The sequence below is a fragment of the Pinus tabuliformis genome, chromosome 3_1, assembly GCF_031772625.1.
Source record: "Pinus tabuliformis cultivar Carrire ecotype Pingquan chromosome 3_1, CPIR1, whole genome shotgun sequence".
NCBI lineage: Eukaryota > Viridiplantae > Streptophyta > Pinopsida > Pinales > Pinaceae > Pinus > Pinus tabuliformis.
Window position 1 is genome coordinate 575,207,371 of NC_142301.1, and position 24,948 is coordinate 575,232,318.

The window sequence follows — 24,948 nt, forward strand, 5'->3', positions numbered from 1 at the left end:
AATTGTAAGGTGCAGTTCCCATACTTGGAATATATGACTGACCTTGAGGCGGTTTATAACCTTGACTCGAGTATTGACCTTGAGGTTGATAACCTTGAGGTAAATATGGATACTGGGGTTGACCTTGACCTTGAGGTTGGTACCCTTGAGGTTGATACCCTTGGGGTTGATACCCTTGGGGTGGCCATCCTTGAGGTTGCCATCCTTGAGGTTGATATTGATACTGAGGTTGACCCCGGGGTACATATTGAGGTTGGGGTTGACCCTGAGGCATGTATTGTACCATAGGTGCATACTGACCTTGAGGTTGCCCCCCAGACACGATTTGTGTACCTTGAGGTTGCCCCCCAGGCGTTAACTGCGGCTGCCCCCCAGACGGTAATTGACCACCTTGAGGTTTGGAAACGGGAACTGAACCTGACATCATGTAAATGTCTCCTCCACCCAATGGTATATTACCACTGTTTCCAGCTAATAACCCATGATCAACGGGTTGAGGAGATGCCCCCGCAAAGGTACCAGAAAGTGCTTGATACCCAGTGGGAACAGAAGGACCGTCGTGTAAGAAAGATTCAGGACTTTGAGTAAACACGGATGACTGACCAGACATATTTACAGGAGTATGAATACCTCCAGGTGGAAAAGGAGTACGAGGTGTAGAAAAACCTATCCCTGAGTTGTCTAAATAATTGGTTAACGAAAGGTACCAAGTAGTACTTCTAGGAGGACTGTAAAAGATGGATTCACGCTCCCTGAGATCAATGGTAAGTTGACCTTCAAGGTTAGAGACGCCTATTTCTTCTTCTGGAGCAAGTTCTTCGATAGCAATCAAACCAGTAGGAAGATTTTCGGTGATAAATCTTTCTATTCTCGGTGAATCTGGAACACTAGAAGTCGGAGTAACAGGTTCATATACTTCAGGTTCTTCGCCTGTATCACTAGCAGACGAAAAACTACCAACAAGCTTAGAAACTGTAACAGCTTCGGGATTATAACCTGTCTCTAAACTTTGGTAATCTGGATGGACTACCAAGGAAGATTCTCCTTCTTCAGGTGAACCTACTCTACTGCCACTAGGAGGAGTTACAAGGACCTTCAACCCTTCGTACTGACCCGGAATGTCTTCAGGAGATCCACCCCGCGATCTACGGAGTTTTCTTAACAAATCTGTTCCGGTAACAATCTCAGGAGACTTGCCCCGAAGTCTACGGGACTGTCTCGGTAATTCCGCCACAGCTAAAAACTTTTAACTACTACACACGAAAACAAAATAAAATTTCAAATCAAACCACCTAAATTCTCTAAAGAACCAAACAAATTTGAATCACACGCCTAAAGAATCTAGGGCGTCAAACCAAGCACAAACAGTAGCCTTCCAGACCGAAAGCGCTAGTTGGTGATGAAATCCAACCTCGCCGGATTCAGTACAGAAGTGGCGGGTGGAACAGTTACCCCGGCAACTTGCTTAATGAATAGACTGGACCAAGTTCCTCCACTTTAACCGTCTCGAGTGAAGTGAACCCCCCAGAAAATCCAAGTGAGTCTAGCCGACGTCTGCCCCAGGTACAGTGGGATCTTCCCTCCACTGTCACCTCAGTAGAATCCTAAAGATAATGGTCACTAAGGTTACCAACCGCAACAAATGCATCTGGGGGAACAGTCTAAACTCCGACAGCACGCAAGGGCAGAGTATCAAGCTCAATCTCCTTGCTGGTTCCTTGACAATAATCCAAGGTTTACCGACAAGTGACCCTTGGCTCCTCGACAATGGTTAATCCGAGGTTTACCGTTTGTAATACGTGCGTGTCTGGCGTCGTTCCCAACGAGGGGGGATTGATCCCCTCACTGGTTTGGACACGAGCTCGTGCTTCTCCTTTAAGAGGAGCTTTCCCAGAGTACAAATGAGACAATTGGATTTATTCTATCACAAGATAAGCTACTTGTTTGGTTTTGTTGTCTTGGAGAGTTAATTACTCACCTACTCCAAGACACTAGCCTGATCTAAATTGGTGTTTCAGAGCCCTAGTAAATAAAAGTTACTACGTCGATTTTACTTTAAGCGTTAATTTTATGGTTTTTCTTAAAGACAAAAGGTAGCGGAAGTGAAACCAATGCTGTGTAGATGCGACTCAAACCACTACAAAGATGCACCTAAGATGATTTACGCTACTTTCGTTTTTCAATGAAATTCTTAACTAAGAGAGTTGAGAGATGCAAATTTTATAGAAAACAACTTTCTTAGTAAAGACAATCAAAGAAACAATTCTCTTTATCTTTTCAAGCATACAAACATGACCACTCCTTACGTGCATGAAAAACTCTTTTTCTTTCCAAAACTTTCCAAAACTTTTCAAAGCTACTTGAAACAAAACTTTTCAAAGGAGATGTTTTTGTATTTTCTCTTTTTAATAAAGCATATAAATCTATTTTAACAAAAATCAATCTCAAAAGCTATAAAATCTATGAAAACTTGACTCACAAGCAAATCAAAAGAAATTTACTCTAAGTAAACCTAACAAGGCAAAAGCTCACAAAGATGATTCTAGGTTTTTTTACTTGACCAAAATCAAATCAAGTACCAGCTAATGCAGAATCAAAAGACTAGTCAAAACAAAACTCAAATCTTTTTGTTCTTTTTGTAAAATGGATTTCAAGACTCAATCAACAAGCACTTCAAAATTTGCCCAAAGAGACAACTCAATGGTAAGTTGCTCTCACAGGTAGACTTTATGACAGGTCTGACTTCTAAGAATGCTGACAAAACCAGAGAGATCTAAGGCTTGACAACTTCTACCGCCAAAGTCACTACAAGACCTACTCAAAAATCAAACCCTAGGGCTTAAACTTCTATGAAATCCACTAAAACACTCAATGCTATCGAAACAAGTTCAGGTGAAGATCTTTGACAAGAGACTAATGAATCTGGGCAGTAAAAACTAAGAAAAAGCAAAATCAAAGAGCAATAATGCAAAAAATGGGATTTTCTCAAATTTTAGCAGGGGACGCAGGCAACCCGTTAGAACAGGTGCGGGCCCGCTCTGTGCACACAGCAACAGTGCGTCCAGGGACGCACTGTGCAATACTCAGAGGGTGCGTCCTACTGGAAAATTCAAGAAAAACCAAAATAAATCTAACCCTAAGCTAACCCACCCAAAGACAAAGTCACAGAGCCAAAAACCAGAAAAATAAACCAATTTTCTCAGAGCAAAGTTCATACAAAGGAAAAGACTTTCACATCAATGGAGTCCCCAGCGGAGTCGCCAATTTGTCAGACGGAAAGAGTCGATTATGCGGACACAACCAACCTCCCTAGGAGCCTAAGACTCTCTAGTGACAAACAAGACAAACAAGAGCAATCCTTCTCTAAACATGCATTTACTATATGGGAAATCAAGTGTTTAGATCCTACCTGTAGTCCAACGCTGTTGTAGCAGTCCAGCTTCGCTGATCCGGATGAGCTCCTCCTTCACTTTGAAACCTGCATACACTAACAATCAAACGATTAAATAGCACTTTATTATCTCATAGAATAAAACATATTTAACACATAGACCATGGAGTACATGAAACAACTCATAAATAACAAGTTATTGAGAAGAATGGACTCATTTGCATTAATAGGTAACAAAAGGAACAAATACAACCTGAGCCTTGGTGTTGTGCAAGTCCCTCCCAGGGTCCATCAAGAGTTCTCCTTTACTTTGACAAAGCTCACCCACTTCCAAATAGAACAAGCAAAGATGGCAATCTCTCCTCACAAGCTTCTAGATGGGAGTCCTAATTCCTGCAGCATCTACCCTTAGAAATGTATAGCTTCCAACCTCTCCTCCTTCTGGCCCAATGCCTGTATTTATAGTGCTCAAGAGGAAGTTAATCAGGTCCACCATCAATGGGATAATCCCCTCTTTGGATGGGATAGCTCCCTTATTGATGGGATAAGTTCCTCTTTGGTAGGAGTGCATGAACCATCTGGAGGCGCTCAATACACGTCGAACAACCTTCTAGAATGCTCTAGAAATGACCACAAGTAACTTTTTAAAGATGAAACTTGCGCATTTTAACCTTTACAGGGGGACGCACCTGCCCCTTTACATACATAGCGTCCAAAGACGCAGCTTTTGTGAACATTGGGTGTGTACCCGCAGGTAAGGTTGAGAGAACCTGCGTCCCCAGAGATAAATACATTTATAAAGACTTTCTCTCTTTTTGGAGTTTGACATGGAGAGCAGAGGCATAAGACTTTCCTAAGAGGATAGCATGACTGTTGATAGAGCCATACTAACTGTAAATAGTCATGGTGACATTTTTTAGTGTAACATGATGTTACCCTAGACCTTCGTTTCTCAACCTCAGGTAGATTTAGGCTCTAACAGCGCTATCAATTGGGTATAGACCTTATGAATTTAGAGGCTTTGAGAGAAAGTTCAGTGTTTGAGACATTGCCAAAAGAGATGTAGGCTTCGTGAATAAAGTGATGGCGACAGCTGAGGGAGCTACGCAGAGCCCTAAGCTGCTGGTGGTGGATGCGCCGGAAATTCCTAAATCGCATCGGACACTGAGGCCCAAAAAGGATCCATAGGCAGCAGGACCAGTCCACATGTCTCCGCAGTTTAGTAAACTGTCTATGGAAGACAAGGGCAAGATGGTTAATCTTGAGACAGATGATGATGAGGAGGATCTTTGGGCCTTCTTAGAAGAAATTGAACCAGATGAAGAAATGGAGGAAGACATTTAGCTAGTGTGCACTGCAGCAAAACTGCCCAAATATGTCCCCCCACAGAGACGGAAATCAAAAGTATCCAAGGATTTGGATGTCGTTAAGAGCGCACTCGAAACCCCACTCCTCCCAGATGGAATTATGTTTGAAGGTTTAGTCCTGTGCTGTGTCCCCATGACGAAATTTGAAGATTGGGACCTCACAGACAGTGAAAAGTTCCCCCATTTGGATATTAGCCAACTCATGATATAGAGCAAGGAGGGGTCAGTTACAGTGCTATAGCCGAGGAAATGGCTGCACGGGGTGGAGGAGGCTGGGATACTCCACCTAATATGGATTCCACACTTTCACCGGGCACCAATCATGATATTTGTCATTAGGCAACTGCTTTGCCTGGTGCACGATGGGTACTTGTGGCTGGAGGAGCCTATTCCCATGATGGCAGAGCTTATTCATAGGATTTCTCGGCTTCCCTGAATGGGAAGGGACCCTATGGAAATAGCTGGCAAAAGGGGAGACTTGGCGCTCGCAGAGGCCATGAAGAAGAAATACAAGTTGGAGAAAAGGCAGAGGGTCTACGTCATTACTAGCATTCAAGACAAAGGGGTGCACGTAGCCACCTAGCTATTGGAAGGAAAAGTGATAAGAAAATGTTGTGGTAATGAGGTACAACAATGGTCATCGCGTTGGCCGAACAATGCACAGAGGGGGTACAGTTCAACAGGATGCAGTTCCTCTATGAGGAGTTTCTGACGAACTGCAAGGAGGCCTAGGAGTAGGGTAAGACCTTCCACTATGCATGGTCGCTCTTATCCATTTTGCTAGTTGTAGAGGAATTGCCTGAGGATAGTCAGTTTCCTCCTCTTGAATAGGAATTGCCAGAGGCAGCAAAATACGCATTGCTCTGGGTGACAAAGAATGCCACGCAAATTCGCGAGACCAAGATCTTTTGGATACTCATGGAGGCAAGCATCCGGATGTGGATCAACCATAGGCTATGCCTATCTCCCACGGTGTACGACAGTCTGTGGAGCTTTGCAGACTTTAAGGCGGATATGCACAATCTGTATATCAAGGCATGGAAGGATCCGGAGCAGAACTGGACCAAACTCCCTTTCATCGCAATTGATGATGCTGTTTTCCCAGTGCTTGATTCGTGGCCACCCGAATGGTTCTCCCCAGATCTGGCAACATGTGATGAGATAGCGATATAAATACAGAAGGATGCCGCCAAGCTACTGGCAAAACAGGAGCGAAACAAGTAGTTTGTCGAGGAGGTAAGGGCTTCCCGCGAGGTAGCGAAGGCCTCCGCAGAGCAGACCAAGGCTTCCGAAAAAACAGCAGTAGCTGGGGCCACCACGACACAGGACGAAAGAGGCCCAGACCTGACCAAAGGACAGGGGACAGACGACACGGCGGAAGGCACAGACCTAAGCATGACATCTACACAACTAAAGTGACCATGCGGTACGGAACGAATAGGGCCACGAAAGAAGACCAAAGCTTCCAAGTTGGATGGGGAACCTATTACACTGATAGAGGGTGACCCATACGACATCACCGACATAGTTCGCGAGGTCACCAAGAAGAATCGATGAAGCAATAGAATGTGTTAGGGGCCCTCAGGGCGCAACTTCAGGGACTTCAGGTGTGGCGCCCACAAGAAGGAACAGTAGTCACCTACGGTGCCATGCGTACATCGACAATGGAGCAGCTGTTACGAGCCAAAACGGCTAACACCTTCGTGCTGCCAGAAGGAGCACTGACAGAAGATAACACGGAGGACAAAGCCGCAGTGGGTCAGATCAAGGGACTTGGCCTAAACTTGGCTGCCCTTCCACGAGTTATATTATACCAGCTACAGGACGGAGCGACAACAGAACTCTGTGCTAGGGAAGGACGCACAGTGCAAATGCTCAGTGAACAACGAATCAACATCAAGCAGCTTAGCCTATAATGCGATGAAGCATTGGCACATAATCAATAGTTGGAGTAGATAGTAGAGGAAGTATGTCATTGTGCCCCAAAGCTAGAAATTGCGACAGACCCACCAATAGGAGTACAGATCCACAAATTGGCTAGTGGATGTCGCATGCCAAAAGGAGGTAGTACTTAAAGCACGCGTCTAGCCTTGGATTGATGAGGCCTTCATCATCAGTGCCGACATTGAAGGAAAGCTCACACAAATGAAAGTGATGCAAGCTTTATGACAGGGATTTGCCTCTGCCAGCAAGCATTCAGTCGAGTGAGTAGAGTAGATCCAGTAGACGGCAGAGCAGTGTGCTGCAGACCTTCGCGCAACCTAGACACAGTTGGAAGGGCTCCGTGTTAAGATCATCACATAGTGACTCAGGACGAGTCATGATGATTGTGTTGGGGGCCTGTTGGGTAGTGGATCCCCCCACAGCAGGGTTTTGGGACTTAAAGCCCGAGTTTTTGTCAAAGTGATGTAAAGTCTCTGTGAATTACAGGCCCGAAGCGCAAAAGTTTAGGATGAGTCATAGGGTTGTCCGCCTTAAAATAATATAGTTTAATGTAAAGTTGTGTCAGCCTACCCATGGTCCATAGACCATGGGATTGTATGAATAGAGCGAGGCTTTAAGTGTCAAGACAGTTTTTGGCAAGCAAGTAATAGATAGATGTGAAGGCATGGTTAGAAGATAGAAGTGGATCTGAAGTGTATTGGGTCGTAATAGTAGGAAGAGGATCTACAGCTGAGTGTGCATAGGCCTAGTAGAGTCCGTAGCTGAGTGCGCGAACCCCTGCAGCTAAGTGTGTAGGGTTGAGTCGGGTCTATATTGAACTGAACTTGAAAAGAATTATTAATAAAGCTAAGTTAATTCGGCATATTGGGCATCTATTTCGTAGATCTATATTTTGATGCTATGTGTTAATGGTATTTGTTTATTTATATGCACGCACTTGTATGAATTCTTATGTATGAAAACCTTCTAAGTAATTAGTGAACATAACCTAACTAAGCAAGACTTGGGTAATTAACACTAGTCGCACTACGGTTAGAGTTGTGAAGGCAGTACCACAAGACGCAATGAGCTTGCTAGTGCGCGTAACCTAGTAAGTGCAAAGGTTGAATCACGTACCTATCACCCCATATCAGACATCCCCAGGGTGCAGAAACTTGGTTCCAGCACCCTCCCATATTACTTCGGGTAAGACTTCAGTCCACGCTCCACAGACTGTTGCCGAAAGAACCAGTAGTACCGAGATTTGCTCGGCTAAATCACTTCTAAACCTAGGTCAGGCCTCACATAGCCAACATGTTGATCCCTTCAAGGTTGAGGCAATAATTTAGTTGTCTCCTCCATCAATGGTTTGTCAACTTCAAAGTCTCCAAGGTAAAGCCAATTTCTTAAATAGATGTATCATTAACTACGCCATTATTAAAGGATTTATCTAATTACTAAAGAAAGGAGTACCATTTGTTTGGGACGATTTCACTCACAGCTCCTTCAATGCTTTGAAATAGGCATTGACCTTTGCGCCCATTTTGAGTCCACCTAATTATATCTGAGATTTCCATTTAGATCTCGGTGCCGTAGAATCAACTATTGGGATGGTTCTAGTTTAGGAAGACCATGCTCGTAGATAGCATGTGATTTACTATCTGAGTCGAGGCTTAGCCAATCTTGAACATAGGTATTATCATATAGAGAAATTATCTCTGGTAGAAATTCACATTGTCCAACAACTTTTTCATTATATTGTGCTTAGAAAAACTTTTGTGTTGGATGATGTCAACCCATTTCAATTTTTCATCAATAGGTGAGTGATTGGGGGAAAATATAACAAATGGATTGTTACCTTATAGGAATATGATCTCAAATTTATGTCTGCCAAATATAAAAAATCTTTAGTACTCATAGAATTGATCTCATATTTTCCTTATGAAGAAGATGTTGTTTATGAAGAGTCATTCCTTGATGAACATCTCTTCCTCATTTCTTCACAAGATCCTTGGTATGGATACATTGATGAGCCTCATCATTGGGTAATTATATGGGCCTTAATTCACCTCCTAGCTAGTCAAATCAACTCTTCTAACAATTTATTACATGTTTTGATTATATTTTTTTTAATGAGATGAGTTAAAGTGAGATATTATGCCTGGTGGACTAATATACATTGAATGCAAGTTTGGAAGAGAAAATAAAGGAATTTTGGAAAGAATAAGGTTTGAAAATCGAATGGGACAAGGAAGAGAGATTGTAGGAGGTAAATCCTCCTCATTTACTCCTCCCCCATTCAAATATTCCTCCATTAATCACACCAGCTCGGAGTGCAATCAGCCAAGTCATGAAGATCAAAAGGCAGTCGAGCAAGTGATAGACAAAGAGTTAGTTCATCTCAAGTTTGGGAGCTGAGCCTCCCTAGATTTAAGGAAGTCATTGGGGAATTTAGTTGGATAAGTAGAGAGGCCTAGAGCCTCATTAGGATTCAAATTTTTGTTGTAAAAACACTAGTTTTTTCAAGCTCTATACTTGTGGAAGACATTGATGTAATTTTCTATTTTGATAATGAAAATGAGATTTTTCTTGATCCAACATTGAGTTAACTCATAAGGATGAAGAACTTGGGTTAGGGCCCAACCCTAGCAGAAAAGGCTCCTCTTCTTGTATTTGTATGCTTGGCTTAATTTCATAGATTCATGGTTAAATTGCCTCTAGAAGTATTCCATTGCAAGTACTATGGACTTGATTAGTTTTTTATTAGTTTGCCTCCATTTGTGCTTTACTTTAGTAGTAGGTTAGAAGGTATAAAGGATCATCACAGAGTTTTTAGTAGATTTCTTGGCCTCACGTCTTTCTTCAGGGATCATGATTTGAGGAAAATACCCTTATGTAGCCCTAAAAAGACATATTTCCATTTTCTCATAAGATTTAGAGTTTACTGTACTTGAACTAGTATTTGATCATTTTTTCAATTATAGGATTTAATTACCATCTCTTCCATATTCATTCTTACAGTATATCTCATCCATGATTCCGTTATGTTCAACAATTTTCCTCATGCATGAAGTAGACAACTAGTTCATTAAATTATGCTTTTCTAGCTTGTTAGAATTCTTCTTGTTTACATGACTTTTTGGAAACTATAAATGTTTGATGCATAGCAGAGGCTTCAGAAATATAAAGAGATATCATAGTAGGAAACCACCTTCCAACTTCATCCATCCATGATCATTCCTTGCTTTCACCAAGATCTTCACCAATCTCATCATTTTACATAGAATTTCCTCCAAGCATGTTGAGTGAATCCAACCATATCCTAACCTCGGTTTTGAGTTCTGAGTGATACTAGGCATTTTATCACTCCATTCCACCCATCCGCAACTTCCCTAAGCCTTCCATCACCTTCCACAACCAATTTTTTCTCTCGGATGTATCCTATGGAAATACAGGGAATCCTATAGGTTTCTATTACATCTTGTAGGTTTTCCTGTAGTGGCTTGTTTTGAGGCTGAATTGAGGGAAAACCTCTAGGAAGCCACACCAGGTCATCCAAGGGTCTCCCAAACCTTACAACCATCTCCTAAACCTCCCAACCATCCACCAACGTCACTAAGCCACCTACCACATAACCAAAAGAGATTAGGGTTTGCACTTGATTTTCTAGAAAAAGAATAAAAAGAACAAAACAGATTTATGTCACTCCTTTACATGCATAGTAGTGACGTTTGATGTCTTGAATTTCCATGCTTTAGATAGTAGCATTTCATACATGTTAACTTGGCATTCTTGTAAAGCATAGTTTCTCAGCAATTAGTTAGAGAATGGCATGTTTTTAGCATAGGATTTTAGTCATTTTCCTTATTTTTAGTAGACAAGCTTTCTCCTAGAGTAGATTTGATGGGGTGAAACCGCAGCTAAACATAAATCAGGAGTTTTAAATTAATTAAACCCTGTTTAATTAATTATTGGACCCTGATTTCTTTAGCGGAGCTCAAAACAATTTAAATTTCTGTTTAAACCTTTAATATCGTTATTCTACTATAATAGCATAATTCCTTTATTTACCCGGAATACGAAAAAACTTCAATTATCATGCGGAACCGAAAGAAATAAGATTGTAGTTCAGAAAATTCTCGGGTCCAAACTTTGAATTAACCCGTGCACACCTTTACCATGCGATCGCCATTGGATCACACCCTTCACAGTGAAAAGCTATGATTAACCCCAAACTCAACTAGATTAAACAATATTTGATAACTCATTGGGTCCGAAAATGAAATTAATGTACATGCATTTTTCCACGCGTAATCTATTAGATCTGCCTCCTTTAATTGGACGGCCCAGATTAACTGAGCTATTAGCCTAGTTTAATAAAATATTGCATCTAATTTTCTGGATTAATGTTCATGCTTGTGAGCACGCGATGACCATAGATCCGTCGATCTGTTGATCTAATGGCTTTTGCTCTTCTTTTAGATTTAGCGTGTATTTTTCAGGGTTCCACCAAGACTTAGCCCTTCCGCTAAGTTTAGACCTTCTATAAACTTTATTCCTATGATCTTGAAACATCTCCAGGATACAATGATTCATTGTAATTACAAAGGTTCCAACCTATAATGAAAATAAATCACATAATAAAAGGATCACACAAAGACAAGTTTTAACCACAATACTCCTTTATTCATAACAATATTTACATACAAATTCAAAGCCTCTCGTGCTTTGCTCTACTCTTCCCACTACTCAACTTTCTCCAACACTTTGTAACACTCTACCTACTCTAACACTCTATCTAAAAACAAGCTCAAAAGCAATATCTCACTCTCCTCACAGGCTTACATTTATAGAAATAAGTACATTGTTATGGATTATTCTAAATCCATAATATTCTCCATAAATCACTCAACTAATTCCTATTTAAGGATCTCGTAATCTCGAATATTTCTACAAGATTTACACACATTAATTATCCCTGGTATTCTTACATAGTTGAGAACATATCACAACTAAAAGCCTCACACATATATTTCTACTCAATTTATACAAGATTCTTAAAAATAACTAGAAACATCACCCCCCTGGTTCAACCAAATGTCCAATAATATTCTGAGCAGGATGCTTCTGCATCAGACTCCCAATGTAGAAAAAAGTCATACACTTCTGTCTATGAGGTCTGTCACTTTTTGTAGTAATGTGACAGCTACAAGTCTGAATGACTTGATACCTCCAAGATTCCAAACTCTATTTTTTTGATAGTCCTTCAGTATTTCTTTTCCATGCTACTATGTTTTTGTTCCTGTCATCCTTCTTTCTCCCGGTCTCCAAATTTTGAACGAGTCTCAAACTGGTTCACAATATGCACCTATAGCTTTTCTAGGTAACTCTGTCATGTTGAGATTAGTAAGAACTAAACCTAAAAGTTCATCATTATCATCACTCGAACTGTCAACCAAATTCTGTATATCATTGATCACAGGATGGATCAATGATGATCTATTACAATTTTATCCACCATGCTCTAGGAGTAATTCCTCTTTGCTAATCACATCAACACAGTTGATGTTCTCTATGGTGTCATTTCCTTCATTTGTTACAGGTTCTTTGGTCTCAACTTCTTTGGCCTATGGCTCTTCAGCTATTGGTTCTTTCCACTCTAATTGAGCTGCAAACTCAACTTCATGGAGTGAAGAACAATCATACCAATTTTCTTCAGGTTCATAAAGGACTTATGGATCATAACAATGGTCATTAGTTGTGTCTATAGCAACAAATTCCTTACCTGCATTCATAGATAAACTATTAGTTTTAAAAATATCAGACTTTTTGGTCTCTTTTGATGCTTCAAGCACCAAAATTCCCTCCATGGAATTTCTGGGTTTCAACAAATCCTCTTTGATGTGACTCAATTCCTATGAGTCTCTCCTTCTCCAACAAAGTAATATGTATTTGTTGTAGTTTGTTCATCAACATAGCATTCCATCTTTCTTGCAATAGATTCCACTTGACCTGTTTCCTTATTCTCCATCCATGTCTTCTGTGTTCTTTCACTTTCTCTTGAAACAATTCCTGTAGTATATTCAATTCTGATTTCATCTCGGCAATACTTATCCTACACTCCTCATCACTCATCTGACATTTATTTTATCCTTTCCTAAATTTCTCCATTCTAATTCTTCAAACTCAAATCAATAAAAGAAAATATCTACCTTAATCAAATTCTAAAATTGACTCCTCTATTTTTCCATTACTTCCGCTGTGCCTCTAATTTTCCTTGTCATATGCTTTCTTGTCTTACTAACAACTCTAACCTATGAGCTACAATTAGCCTTTGCAGTAACAAGTCTCCTTCTTGCTACACATGCTTCACCAAGCTTTCCTCCTCTGAGCTTAGTCTGTTAGCATTTCTTTGGTTCTCTCCTCTAGAACCATATGAGCACTCCTTGCTCTAGGTTACTGAAAATCTCCTCACCTTCCTTTGTTGTAACATTGACAAATAATCATGCTTCATGCAAAATCTTCTTCTGCTCTGATACCAAATGATGGGGTGAAACTGCAACTAAACACAAATCAAGAGTTTTAAATTAATTAAACCCTGTTAAATTAATTATTGGACCCCGATTACTTTAGCGGAGCTTAAAACAATTTAAATTTCCTTTGAAACCTTTAATATCATTATTCTGCTATATTAACAGAATTCCTTTATTTACCCGGAATACACAAAAACTTCAATTATCATGTGGAACCGAAAGAAATAATATTGCATTTCATAAACTTCTCGGGTCCAAACTTTGAATTAACTCACACACACCTTTACCACACGATCATCTTTGTATTGTGCCCTTCATAGCGAATGGCTATGATTAACCCGAAACTCAACTAGATTAAACCACATTTGATAACTCATCAGGTCCGAAAATGAAATTAATGTACTTGCATTTTTCCGCGCGATATCCGTCAGATCTGCCTCCTTTAATCTGATGACCCAGATTAACTGAGCTATTAACCTAGTTTAATAAAATATCGTGTCTTATTTCTGGATTAATGTTTGCACTTGTGAGCACATGATAACTCTAGATCTGTTGATCTTTTGATCGGATGGCTTCCGCTCTTCTTTTGGATTTAGCGCGTATTTGTTAGGGTTCCGCCAAGACTTATCCCTTCCACTATGTTTAGTCCTTCTCTAAACTTTATTCCTATGATATTGAAACATCTCCAGGATACAAAGGTTCATTGTAATTACAGAGGGTCCAGCCTATAATGAAAATAAATCACGTAATAAAAGGATCACGCAAAGACAAGTTTTAACCACAACACTCCTTTATTCATAACAATATTTACATATAGATTTAGAGCATCTCATGCTCTAATTTACTCTTCCCACTACTCAACTTTCTCCAACACTCTATAACACTATGCCTACTCTAACACTCTATCTAAAAAAAATCTCAAAAACTATCTCTCACTCTCCTCGCAGGTTTACATTTATAGAAATAAGTACATTCTGAGTAGGATTCTCCTGCATCACGATTTCTCTTTATTTCATTAGAAATCAAGCTTCTTCTGAATCCATAGAATTCTGGCTTGAAAACCCTAGTGGCCTCTCCCCAGATGAACAGAGACAAAAGGTAGAACCATCACTTTTACTTGTATATGCAACAATATCAACTCCAAGTTTGTACGAACCCCAGGTTGATAAAGTAAAGTTGGTAGCTCCAGGAGTTGTAGCATTCTTGCTGCAATACTGGTGCTCATAACTTTCTGGTGTCATTGCCAGTGATGTGTTGAGTAATATGTGATTACTACTTTCTTTCTTCTATTTCTTGTTTCTAATATTCTGCCCTTAGTTTCATTTCTGCAAAAGTAAGTTAGTTTTCTTCCTTTTCCATTCTGCATTATTTGCTTTCCATTCCATTCTACAAGTAAGATTTCAATCAAGTAGTTAATTTTTCATTCAGTCTGTAATTTCAATTCTACAATTACTTTCAAAGTTTGAAAAAAAAACACAAAACAAAACAAAAAATTTTATTTTCATGCCTTGTAGGAATAGGGATAACATAGGGAAATTTTTTCCAAATACCCCCACTACTTCAAACAACCAACCTTCCCTCTTCTTCGATGGATATGAACTAGAGGAACCCTTAGGTGAGCAACTTGACATATTTGAAGAACCTCCATGGGAAGAAGAAGAAGGAGAACCCATTCCTACTGAACCTATGGTTGAAAATAGAAATGACAGAGGAGATAGAGAAAGATTTGAGGGTGCCTTCCCCATCAGGGAAATCAAAGGGGATACTAAGATGAAAGATATAAGCCCTTTTTCCCTTCTTTATTTCCATGGAATGACTAGAGAAGACCCAGACACTTTCTTATTTGAGTTTGTTGTCATATGTTGAACCTATTACTATACAAATGATGAGCAGAAGTTGAAACTATTTCCATCCACTCTTAAGGATGCAGCTTTGCACTGCTTCATGGGTTTACCTGGAGATAGCATCACAACTTGGGCTCAGATGCAGCAAGCCTTCAACAATAAGTATCGGGGCTACTGTAGGTCTAAAGACACTAAAGAGGAAATTTTTAGGATGACCTTACGCAATGATGAATCCCTACAAGATTATGAAGAAAGATTCCAACTTAGCTACAAAAGGGCCAAGTGCACACTTGACCCTAAGTCATTGAAGTTGGTCTTTCTTAGAGGAGTAAGGGAAATCCTTCTAGATACCCTAGACTTGTTAGTAGGAGGGGATATCTACCAGTTACCCTATGAGGATATCAATACTGTCTTTACAAACCATTCTAGTGAAGCCAGGAAAAAGGGTAGGGGTAGTCAACCTATGGTCAGTCCATCCTCTTCCAATTCATCCATCAAGGGTGAAATTGGAAATATGTTGGAGGATTTTAAAAGTGATATGTTGTAAACCCTTGCCCTATAGATGGATACCCTACACATTAAGATAAAGCAAGAGGAAGCAGAGAGATCCTTGTCCACTTTTTGTCCTAGATGCACTAGGAGGCACCCTAGGAACGAATTCCCATTGAACTCTATTGAAATTTGCTTAGTTTGTGAAGAAAACCACTCCATAGACAAGTGCCCCTATTTACCTAGACTCAAAGTTGTATATCAAGGAGGTAAAGGGGTCATTGAGTAGCTCTACTACATAAACCAAAGGAGACCTCATGGGCCTAGTCTATACCAGCAGGGCATGCAAGGGTCATCCCATGCATATAACAACCCAAACCAGACCACATCCATACCTCCTTGTGGCCCCCATACTCATCCTTCCTTGTCTACACCTCTGCCTTGGTCCTTTTCACCTCAGTATCATTCCCAGCCAGCTAGCCAGTCATTTCAACCATATGCTTCGCCACAACCTCAGTGGAATGCACTGCCCCAGGGGTGGAGGCCCAAATACAACAATGTTCCAGCTTTATTGCCTTCACCACCTGCCCAACCATAGATTTTACACTCTTCTCCACCAAAACAACCTCAGATTCCCATCCAGCCAAATCCGAACCCGAACAACAGACAGGCACAACAAGTATACAATGGAGAGACATCATATCCAACTTATGTTGTGGAGATTCAGAAAATCAACATAAGATATGGGAGAGTACTCTCGGACAACCAACCTCTACCTCCACCTAGGGAGGTTGAGGAAGAAAGTGAGGAAAGTGTGCTGAAAGTAAATCTACACCCTTTCCTGAGAGATTAACCTAACCACTCCTACCTACCCCAGAAGAGACTGAACTTCTAGGAGAATTGAAAAGCATATGTGTCAAAATTACACTTCTCCAAGCTATTAAAGATGTACCTATTTACAATGAGCTGATTAAGGAGAAGTGCTTCAAGCATCTAGGGAGGCGAAGAAGAGACACCCCTACCATTAATTTCATTGGGCAACTGTCTGACTTAACGTTGGGGCAGGTAATCTGTCCAAAGTATTTGGACCCTGGAAGCCCTGTAGTAGATGTGCACATCAATGGCACAATCGTCCCACACACTTTGATCGATCTTGGGGCTTCCATTAATGTGATGACCAAGGACACCATGCTTAAGCTCAACCTCCAAGGTTCATTAAGGAAGACCACAATAGTTCTACAACTTTTAGACCGCTCCACAGTGACCCTTGAGGGGATTTTGTCGGACATGATGGTCTAAAATGATTCTTGGGAATACCTTGCAGATTTCCTAGTTCTCCAGCCTAAGGCTAAGCTTAATGGTTACCCTCTCATCCTTGGGAGGTCCTAGTTAGCCACTGGTGATGATTACATTAGCTGCATAGTTGGAAATATGACCATCAAGAATGGGCATATGTCCAAGCAATTAGTCCTATACCTTCTTGCTCAGCCATCTCTAGAACATGACTTACCTTTGTGGCCGGAAGATGAGGAGGAAGATAAAGTTTATTCTACCCAACTCTATACTTTAGAAACAACCATGGGAGGGGTACAACAAGATGAAGATGATTTGATCGAACACATACTCCAAAGTCTAACTCCAATTACATTGTCCTTAGAAGAAGTAGTAAATGAAACCTAAAACAACCATCAAATTGATCTATGCGTAGTTGATTCCAACCCTATCCATGTCAAAACCATAGAATTCGGCCCTAAGATAACTTTGAAAATAAATACATCTCTTTCTGTTCAATAAGAAGAAAAGTTGTGCAACACGTTAAAGGAACATTTGGATGCCTTTTCTTGGAGTTACCAAGAAATGAAGGGAGTGCACCCCTCAGTGTGTACTCACCATATTTATATCAAGGAAGGTTGAAAGCCAGTCCGACAACACCAAAGGAGGATGAGTCCAACTCTTAAATATATAGTCAAAGAAGAACTGCAAAAACTGCTAGATGCATGATTCGTTTACCCTATCTGAGATAGTTAGTGGGTCTCTCCTTTGGTGTAAGTTCAAAATAAAAATGGTAAGTGGAGGATTTGTGTCGATTACAGGGAGTTAGCTAGATATTGTTCAAGGTTTATAAAAGACTTCAGCAAGTTGGCTTCTCCTTTATTTGGGTTTTTGGCCAAAGACTCTCAGTTTGTATGGTCAAAAAGATGTCACGAGGCCCTGTACACCATAAAGGGAAAGTTAACCATTGCATCGATTCTCCAAGGCCCAAATTGGGCCCTTCCTCTTCATATTAATGTTGATGCCTCACACAAAGCCATAGGAGCATCCCTAGGCCAGATAGATCAGAAATTTCTTTATGTCATGTACTTTATCAGTAAGAATCCATCAAAGGCCGAACTTAACTACACAGTGACCGAAAAGGAGCTCCTGGTTGTTGTGCATTCATTGAACAAATTTAGGCATTATATTATAGGCTATCAAACATTTGTTGATCTGGATTTCAACAGGTACGCAACAAATTACAGAGATAACCATTAACACAGAGATGCAGTGGAAATAATACTTCATTTCATTAACGTCAAAATGCTTAAATATGCTTACAAACATAAATGGAAATAAACCAGCTAGGGTGATGTTAGCATATCTCTGAGAAGAGATGTGGTGGCTACATGCCTCTAAACTGTGTTACAATGAGGCTCTAAGGCATATTTATTGTTTAGAAACAATGGAAAACCCTAAACATCTAAAAACCTAAACCTAGAAGATGAAACACCAAACTGTGGGCGTCATTTGGGTAAATTGGTACATCAACTTCCTAGGGTCTTAACTTTGGCATACGATCACCATTTGACACGCACAATATCTTTTTAGAAAGATCTATCTGAGAACTACAACTTTGGGAAGAGCAACATTGGCCCATGGACGCATGTTGCTCCTAGGTTTCCAAAAAATGTCGTTTAGGGCCTCAAAACGAATCCGGAAGTTCAGGACCCGGAAAACTGCTAAAAATAGTAAATTGTGCTACAATTAAGGAAAATGAAAAATTGAGAGAGACAATGGTGGGGGTCCAAGTGGAATTGGTGGGTGGCGACCAATATCCACCTAGATCATTCCTCCCCCTTTATGAAGCAATGGTCCCCATTGCATTGAGTTCCTCCATGAGATGAGGAAACTTCTGCTGAACTTGGTCCCTGGTGAGCCACTTGCCCTGATGAAGGAGTTGGCCTTCTTTGACAACTTGATACAGTTGGATATTCTACTAGAGAGTGTGCTTGACCTGTGTGTCCATGATCCAATCAGTTGGAGCTTGTTCCATGCAATTTGGATTTAGCTATGTGGGTGTGAGTTGTTCTACAATGTCGGATGTGTCTATTAATGGTGGAAAGTATGGCCAAAGGCAGTCCACATTGAACGCTGGCTGCAGGCCAAGGAATGGGGGAATGTTGAGCTTAAATGCATTCTCTCCCACAACCTTGGTAATGGTGCAAGGACCATATCAGAGTGATTTGAGTTTCGGATAGGCTCTGGTAAGGCGTTCCTTTTGTAAATGCAACTAGAATTTGTTGCCCACCTGAAACTTGTGTGGTACCCAATGTTGATCATGTCGTTGCTTGTACTTGGCACTTGATTTCTCCAGAATGTCATGGACCTGTTGGTGAATATGTTGGATGTTCTCAATGAAGTTGTTTGCCTTATCTGTTTCAGACTAGACATGAGCCGAATCTGAGTGAGTAGCTATGAATGGGATGGCCACATCAATGGGACATAGTGGATGGAATCCCAAGCCCACCAGAAAAGGGCTATGGCCAGTCGAGCTGTGGAGAGCCCGGTTGTAGCTATGATGAACATAGGGGAGGCTCTTGTCCCATGTGCGTGGATGCTTTGAGTTGTACATGCGCAGAATGTCTACAATCATCCTGTTGAAAACCTCTCTCTAGCCATCAATTTGAAGATGGAAGGTTGTGGATTTAGTGAGTTTGGTGTCCAGCATCGACCAGAGACTGGACCAAAATGTATTGATGAACTTGCTATCCTGATCTAAGATGATACACAGTGGGATCCCAAAGTGTACCTACACTCATTCAAATAAGTGTTTAGTGGTGGCTTCCGCTTCGATATTCTTCTTGTAGGATGCCATGATGGCCATTTTCGAGAACCTGTCGACAACCACAAAAACACGGTCATTTCCATGCTTAGTGGAAGGAAGGCTTGACATGTAATCCATGGAAATGGATTCCCAAGGTTGACTAGGGGTAGGCAACGGGGTATAGAGGCCTTGCTTCTTGATGGTCGGTTAGGCAATGGCACAGGTAGTGCATGATCTGATGTACTTCTCGACATCTTGTCAAAGATTCAGCTAATAGAAATACTTCTGCAGTACTGCCACCGTTTTCTTGACCCCGAAACGCCCAATAGCTCAACTGTAGTGCGCTTCCAAAATCATCTTGGCATGCTCGCTTGAAGGAACACAAAGGTGACCCATGTGGCATAACAAGGCATCCTGAAGGTGAAAAGCTGGAACATTTTGACCCTCCAAGAGTGTCTGGTATGTGTGGCCAAATTCTGGGTTACTTTTGTAGAGAAGTGGCCAATAAGAAGTCTTGTTCCCATAAGAGTCGAGCACAGTGGTTAATGCCATGATCGGTGGTCAACTGAGGCAATCCGCAACATTATTGGTGCTACCCTTCTTATACTTGATATTCAAATGGAACTGTTGCAGGTATGTGGACCACTTCTGATGGCGATCATTCGGCAATTCCCCTTGGGTCTGTATGAACTGCAGTTGCCGGTGGTCTGTGTGGATGACCGTTTCCTTCCCCAAAATGTAATGCTTCCATTGTCAATAGACCTGCACAATGGAATACATCTCTTTGTCATAAGTGAGATACTTTAGGACTGTGACTGAAAGTGTCTCACTGTGACATGCCATTGGATGCCACTATTGAGTAAGGACTGCGCCAATAGCATAGTCATAGGCATCTGTCTCGACCTCAAATGGTTGTTGCAAGTCTAGTAATGCAAGCAGTGGTGCCAAGCAGAAGTGAACTTTCAACTCTGTGAATGCCTTCTGTTGAGATTTAGACCAAAAGAATTTTTCTTTCACTCCTCCCTTGGTGACTTGACTGAAGGGCCAAGTGATATGAGAAAATCCCAACACAAACCTGCGGTAGAAGTTGGCAAGACCTAGAAAGCTGTGGAGCCCTATCAGAGTGGTTGCGGATGGCCAATCCCGAATGACTTGGATCTTGGATGGATCCACATTCACCCCCTATTCATAAATAATGTATCCAAGATACTAAACCTGGGTCATGCCAAAAGTGCATTTCTCCAAATTGGCACATAACTTGTGTTGTTATATTGTTTGGAGAACCTGTCGGATGTGTTGGAGGTGCTCTTCCCAACTATAGCTGAAGATCAGGATGTGATCCAAGTATACCACTACAAATGAGTTGGTGAATGGTTGCAAGATGTCATCCATTAGCCTCATGAAGGTTGTAGGAGCATTTTTCAATCCGAAAGGCATAACCAACCATTCGAAAAGGCCCTCCTCAGATTTGAAGGCAATATTCCACACATCGAAGGGTTCTATTGGTACATGGTGATATCATGACTTCAAATTGATCTTGCTGAAATATTTTGCCCCCTTTAGTTGGTCTAGGAGGTCATAATCCTATTACGGACAGTGATCCTGTACAGTGCCCAATAGTCAATATAGAGTCTCCAAGTCCCATCCTTCATCTGTACCAACACGATCAGGCTCCCAGAGGGCAATGAAATCAGATTGATCTGACCTTTCTGCAACAGCTCCTGAATCTGCCTCTTGATTTCATCGTTCTCTAGAATGGAGCGCTGATAGATTGGTCCATTGGGAAGCAACGCACATGGGGTCAAATCGATGGAGTGCTTGACCTGACAGTGTAGAGGAACCCCTGCGGGGGAGGTGAACATGTCCTCGTAATCCTCCACGACCTTGTCCATCTGTAGTTGTCGTATGGAGGGACCCTGTCTGGAGGTCATGGCCACTGTCTTCTTCTTTCTTTGAGGGCGTATCATCAAGAAAACAAATTTCCCAGTTTTGGAAATGAGATTACTGCATTGTTTTGCAGTAACCAAAGAGATGGCAGTAGGTGGTGCTACCTCCGGTATCGTGTACAACTTATTTCCCAAAGTAACAATAACAGCACAGGGCCTTGATTCATACAAAGCATGTCACTTCCACAAGTATGGTTTTCCTAATAATACATCACAAACTTCAAGGGGAGTAATGTCACACAATACCTCATCTGTGAAGGGTTTGATGTTGTATGGAAGGCGACACTGCTGGCTCACATGAAGATCCTGTCCTTGGTGAAGCCACCCAATGGTGTATAGTTGTGGATGTTCTGTCATCGCTAAGCCTAGTCGCTTCATGAGCTTTGCCAAAATGAGGTTCTTTTGGCTCTCGTTATCGACAATGAACTGTACCAGGGAGCCCTTTACCCACATCTAGGAGTGGAAGAGATGCTCATCCTCCTCTAGATCTTCGGGTTCCTCCTAAAGGATCTTCATGGTGGAAATGGTGGCGTTGGGCTTCACATCAATAATATGCTTCCCTTTGTCATTCTACTTATTGGGTTCTGACTCAAATTCAGAACATGCATCTGATTTTGAAACCTTTAGCTCAGCCACTAGTGACTGCTTGGATCGACACTCGTGTTTTGAGTGGAACTCTTATGGAAATCACACCACTTTCCCGTGTCCTTTTTTGGCTTCACAGCATTTTTCTTTACTTGCAGCTTTGGCGGGTTGTCTTGGCCTGCCCCACCTTGGCTTTTTCCTTTGTTCTATGGTTTGGGGGCACCTTTCCCTTACTTCAGATTCACAGATCCAAAGTCTGGCTTCTTCTATTTAAACTTTTTCTCGACCTTGACGGCATATCGGTATGTCGTGCCGTGCGAGGAGATGTTCAGGAATTCCATTTCTTCCTGGATGTACTTGTGCAGGTAGTAGTGGTATTTGAGTGTCAAATTTTGCTCTAAATCCCTGATACCCAACTTTGTGCGAAGGGTATGGAAAATATTGGTAAACTTCGGCATGTCTTGGTCCCTTCCCTACCGCAGCGTGGTCCACTTTATGTATTGATCCTCATAGCTTCTGACAGGGTAGTACTTCTCCTTGATGGCATCCTAGAATGAATTCCAAGTGGGTGTGGCTGAAAATATTGAGCTTGTACTTTCATCCTTCTACTCACAGTAGGTTTCCCACTAGTCCTTGACATGGGTGGTTGCTTTGAGAAGAGCGAAAATAATCTTTTCTCGAATGGAAAAATCATGAACTGAAAAATAACCCTCTAGCAGATTTGACCAATTATCGATGGCATCTACATCTATCTAACCCTCAAATATGGGGATTTCAAAATAAACTTGTACCTTAAACAATGTGGCATTTCCAGAGTAGATGTTGGAAGCCGATGCGTCGCCCCAGGGTAGCCGCTGAAGGATCTGGGCAAAGTTGTCCATCATCACGTTCCTTTGTCACTCGAGGGCTTCTTCGAGCAAGATTTTGATAGGATCTCCTGCCCCATCATCTTTCTTTTCATCCACCATGGGAGGCCGTCGGGATTTGCGAGGCTAGTCTGGCAAAGGTTTGACCAGTTCAAGCCCTAACTCCTTATATCTTGACCTCGTTGGGGACATGCAAAGAAAAACAAAGAAAACACAAACCGCTCTGATACCACTGATCCAGATTTAAACAAGTATGCAACAAATTACAGAGATAACCATAAACACAGAGATGCAGTGGAAATAATACTTCATTTCATTAATGTAAAAATATTGAAATATGCTTACAGACATAAATGGAAATAAACCAGCTAGGGTGATGGTAGCATATCTGTGAGCAGAGATGTGGTGGCTACATGCCTCTAAACTGTGTTACAATGAGGCTCGAAGGTCTATTTATTGTTGAGAACAATAGAAAACCCTAAACATCCAAAAACCTAACCCTAGAAGATGAAACACCAAACTGTGGGCCTCGTTTGGGTAAATTGGTAAATCAACTTCTTGGGATCGTAACATTGTCATACAATCTTCGTTTGACGTGCACAATATCTCGTTAGAAAGATCTATCTGAGAACTACAACTTTAGGAAGAGCAATATCAGTCTGTGGACCCATGTTGCTCCCAGTTTTCCCAAAAAAACGTCATTTAGGGCCTCAAAATGGATCCAGAAGTTTAAGACCCGAAAAACTGCTAAAAATAGTAAACTGTTCTACAATTAAGGAAACCGAAAGGCTGAAAGCAACAATGGTGGGGGTACAAGTGGACTTGGTGGGTGGCCACCAATATCCACTTGGATCATTTGTACATACTGACCATGTTGTAAACAAATATTTAATGAATAAACCTAATGTGAATGCCCAGATTATTGGATGGTTACTTTTATTACAATAGTTTGATCTAACTATTGTTGATAAGCCTAGCAAGGAAAATGTTGTTGCATACTTTTTGTCCAGATTAACTTTGCCTGCAGGTGAGAAAGGAAGGGTTGATGATCAGTTGCTAGATGAGCACTTATTCGCCATCTCAATTCTCTCTCCATGGTTTGCTGACAAAGAAACTATTTGGTATCTGCCTAGTTCCCAACCAATTTGTCCTCCAAAGAGAAAATCAAGATTATGAGGAAGAGCATGCCCTTCACCTAGATTGGGGTCAACCTCTTCAAACTTGGCCTAGATCAAATTCTGAGAAGATGTGTCAGGGAGGAGGAAGTCTTTGATATCCTTGTAACCTGTCATGATGGACCTTGTGGAGGTCACTTTGCAGCAAAGAGGATAACAGTTAAAGTGTTAGAAGCTGGGTATTATTGGCCCACTCTTCATTAGGATGTGAAAAGATATACTAGTCAGTGCGATCAGCGCCAAAGGATGGGAAAACCTACTCTAAGAGATGAAATGCCTCTTCAACCTCAAGTGATTTTTGAGCCATTTGACAAATGAGGCATGGACTTCATTGGACCTATTCACCATCCTTCCAAGAAAAAGCAGTATATCAATGTGTGCACTGAATATCTGACTAAGTGGGCTGAAACCAAGGCAAATAAGGCAGTAACAGAGGAGAAGGTGGCTAAGTTCTTAAGGGAGAATGTATTTTACAAATTTTCGTACCCTAGAGAACTCATCACTAATCAAGGCAACCAATTTACCTCCAACATGATTGAAGACTTGCTCAGCCAAAACAAGATCAAGTATAGGACCTCCACTCCCTATCACCCACAATCTAATGGGAAAGTGGATGTAACCAATAGAGCGCTGGAGGACATCTTGACCAAAGTCATTAACAACAACAAGAAATATTGGGTAGATATACTAGTTGAGGCCACCTAGGCCTATAATACCACCTGGAAGACCACCACTCGATTAACACCCT

At 41.2% G+C, this 24,948-nt stretch overlaps 1 protein-coding gene across 1 annotated transcript in view; it reads left to right on the forward strand.

The window, feature by feature from the left end:
• The first annotated feature begins 6,422 nt into the window (after positions 1–6,422).
• LOC149188286 (GDSL esterase/lipase At5g03810-like) overlaps positions 6,423–24,948 on the forward strand; it is a 59,901-nt gene continuing 41,375 nt past the window's right edge. The window contains exon 1 of the mRNA XM_089409915.1: positions 6,423–6,636. Coding sequence (XP_089266041.1) covers positions 6,423–6,636 — 214 coding nt within the window. The remainder of the gene's footprint in view (positions 6,637–24,948) is intronic.